Genomic DNA, 3399 nt, shown 5'->3' on the forward strand with positions numbered 1-3399 from the left:
CCGGCGAGAGGGCGGACGAGAGCTCTTCTAGGCCTGACTGGCGGCCGTGCTGCAGCCGGCCCTTGGTTAATGGTACGGTGGCTCCGGCGAGGAGGGCTTGTGACGTGTGGCTGAGTTGTATTCCCCTCTAGGAAGACAGGCTGAGGGAGCTGGGCTTGTTCAGCCTGGAGAAAAGGCTATGAGGGGACCTCATTGCAGCCTTCCAGTACCTAAAGGGAGCCTACAAACAGGAGGGGAATCAACTCTTTGAAAGAGTAGATAACAGCAGGACAAGGGGAGATGGTTTTAAATTGAGGGAGGAAAGATTTAGGTTGGAAAGGAAGGAAAGTCAGAAGGAAGTTCTTTTCTATGAGAGTGGTGAGGTGCTGGAACAGCTGCCCAGAGAGGCTGTGGATGCCCCGTCCACCCCTGGAGGTGTTCAAGGCCAGCTTGGATGGGGCCCTGGGCAGCCTGGTCTGGTATTAAATGGGGAGGTTGGTGGCCCAGCCTGTGGCAGGGGGTTGGAGATTTGTGATCCTTGAGGTCCCTTCCAACCCTGGCCATTCTGTGGTTCTGTAATCAGCCCATAAGGGCGCTGGTCCACTGAGATGACAGCAGTGCTTTGTGCTCTGGTGTGTGAGTACAGGAGTGAGGTGAGGCACTGGTAAGGGCCTCTGTGCAAAAGAGGCACTCTGATCTATGCGTGTGCTTTGCAGAGTTCAGTGCAACCATCAGGAAGCAGCCGTGTGCACTTTTCTTTCTGTGTCTGCAGTGCGACAAAACCAGGGACACCAAGAAGAGACGGTCAGGCCAGGCAGAGGCACGCGATGCCCTCCAACAAGAAGCAGAGACGTGCTATCAGCTGAGGCTCCCTGAGGACTTCTACCAGTTCTGGAAGTTTTGTGAGGAACTAGATCCTGAGAAACCAACTGGTAGGCTGTGCGATTCTCAGTGGTTTTTGCCTTTTCCCTTTCTAACAGCTAGAAGGGAGGCGGACGGGGCTGTGGGAGGCATCCTCGTGCTGCTCTGTTTTCAGTTCAGATGCGAGATAATTCCGGAATTGTAAACAAGAATGCTGGGCAGCTCACAAGGACGTCGGTCTGCTTCAAGCTTTCTGAAATAAAATGACATAATGCAAAGGGACTAAATGTTGCTTAGTTCTGCCTTTCTTGCAAGGATATCTAAAGTATTTAATGGGGAATTAAACCTTCCTCACATCAACTCAGACTTCAATTTCCCCAAATTGATTTTATTATAAGAGGATATGGTGTCTCTAGGTGCTCTAGAAATGACACTTTGTTTTAATATGAAAAGAGTAATAATCTAGCTCTTGAATGGAAGCTGTCTGTGTAGACTATCACAGCTTTTCTCATCTGCTGAACAGCACGTCTGACTGTTATTTGTGGAGGCTTTTGATACCTGAGTGACACAGGAATGTCTCAGTTTACAAAACAGTTCACCCTCTGCTTTTCAGATGCACTTGTGTCAAGTGTTGGGCTTACACTGGTTGGACCTTATGACATTCTTGCTGGGAAACACAAAAAAGCAAAATCAACAGATGTGAACTTCAGTCTTCACTGGAGATTCTTCTATGATCCCCCTGAATTCCAGACTATACTTGTTGGGGATAGCAAAACACAGTATCACATGGGATATTTCAGGTATTTGATTCAATGTATGCTGATATAATTGTGTTGTAACTTTGTTTTCTCATCTTTGTTTTCCACAAGACAGGATTTGAGAACTGCACTATCATCTCTCTCCTGTAGTAGGATATTAACATGTGAATTGGTATTTTATTAAAAGAAGATCAAAGATGTTGAAGAGAAGATTGAAATATTTATTAAACTTCTCCCCCCAAATCCTCCAGAGCATCTTCACTCATTGGTCTTTAGTTCTAATTTTATTTAAAAAGTTGAGCATTATGAAATAAGGGGAACTGCATTCTCTGTATGTATTGATAGGAGTTCCTTTCAAAGCCACGCTGTAAGGTTCTACAGCTACCTAACTCTGATTTTGTTAGCTTTCTGAAGATGGCAGCATGGCAAGGGGGGAAATTAATCTCACTTTGGAATGGGAAAAATGGGCACAGCTTGAGTATTTGTATGTTCTTTTTCATAAACAGGGATGTGCCAGATGAGCTTCCAGTGTGGGTTGGTGCAAATGAAGCAAGGAAGAGCTGTCTGATTTCACAAGTTGGTGATAATGTATTTGCTGCAGTCAAGTAAGGTTCATATTTACTTTTATTCATAAAAAGTTGTATAGAAAACAAACTATTAATAATATCTTACCATGCCTCTTTCTTCCTCAAGAAACCCTCCCTTACTCCTGCTCTGGTAACAAGCTTTAAGCTGCCCTGAAAATCTTCGTTAGGCTTCTTGAAAATGTTTTCCTTTTATAAACAGAATGCATAAGAGTCAGTTGTCTGAATCTTAAAATATACTGGAATGACTACGAGGGGGAAAGTCTCTTAAGAGAAAACTGCCCACTTCATGTGTCAGAAAACTTTGTAGGTAAAGAATAAAGCATCTCAAACAGTGGTGAAGAAAATCTGATCATACTAAATGAGTAAGGTGTAGCTTTCTTATTTCTTGCACACTTGAAAATACACTTTATATTCTAAAAAGAGTAACTACAGGAAGCCCTGTTTCTGAGCTGGGGCATGGAGATAGAATTCCTTGATTCATATTCTTTACCATATCCTGCATCATGAACTTAAACAGTGGAAGTGTGAGTAGTCTTGTCAAATGACCTGCCATTTAAAAATGGAAAGCTCTCTAAGGACAGATTCGTGTCAGTAAGTGAAAGCATACTAAGAAAAACTCCTGTAAAGAACTCTTAGGTAGTGCAGAGTTAAATGATGACATTTGTGCATGACTTGGATGAGAAAAAGTGTATAAGGCACTGAAGCAGTAAACTAAATTCTTCAGATAGCAGCATGTACAGTTGAGTTCCTGAGAATCTTCAGCACCTGCAGATTGCATAAACTATATTGTAATACAGCAAATGCAGATAGGACATAGCAGAGTATGCACTGTGCCAAACTCTTTGGCTGTTGTTCTGGTTGTTAAGAGGCCTGAGTTCCTAAGTCTGTGCATAAATAAATCCATGACTGCTAATCTGCATTGTAAGATTTGAAGGTGCAGTGATTAGAAGGCTATTCATTTGTTTGTTTTCTGCTAAGCTCTTTTAAGACGTGTTTCTTCTGTTTACAGATTATTTTTGTCAAAAAACTTAAGGAAGTGACTGATAAAAAGAAAAATGCTGTTTTGAAAGACATAGATGAAAAGCTAACAAGGACAGCAAAAGAATTGGGTTATTCTCTGGAACAAAAAACCATGAAGATGAAACAGAGAGATAAGAAAGTATGACTTTCCTGATCCACTGGAGACAACTGAGTTCTGTTAAACTGCTTTTTTT

General features: G+C 42.3%; 1 protein-coding gene across 1 annotated transcript in view; it reads left to right on the forward strand.

Moving 5' to 3' along the window:
- The first annotated feature begins 6 nt into the window (after positions 1 to 6).
- Positions 7 to 3399, forward strand: part of LOC100540323 (histone PARylation factor 1) — a 6063-nt gene continuing 2670 nt past the window's right edge. The window contains exons 1-6 of the mRNA XM_031553007.1: positions 7 to 72; positions 752 to 911; positions 1454 to 1640; positions 2105 to 2203; position 2395; positions 3195 to 3344. Coding sequence (XP_031408867.1) covers positions 70 to 72; positions 752 to 911; positions 1454 to 1640; positions 2105 to 2203; position 2395; positions 3195 to 3344 — 600 coding nt within the window. The 5' untranslated portion in view covers positions 7 to 69. The remainder of the gene's footprint in view (positions 73 to 751; positions 912 to 1453; positions 1641 to 2104; positions 2204 to 2394; positions 2396 to 3194; positions 3345 to 3399) is intronic.

This window comes from Meleagris gallopavo, chromosome 4, assembly GCF_000146605.3.
Source record: "Meleagris gallopavo isolate NT-WF06-2002-E0010 breed Aviagen turkey brand Nicholas breeding stock chromosome 4, Turkey_5.1, whole genome shotgun sequence".
NCBI classification, from domain to species: Eukaryota; Metazoa; Chordata; class Aves; order Galliformes; family Phasianidae; genus Meleagris; species Meleagris gallopavo.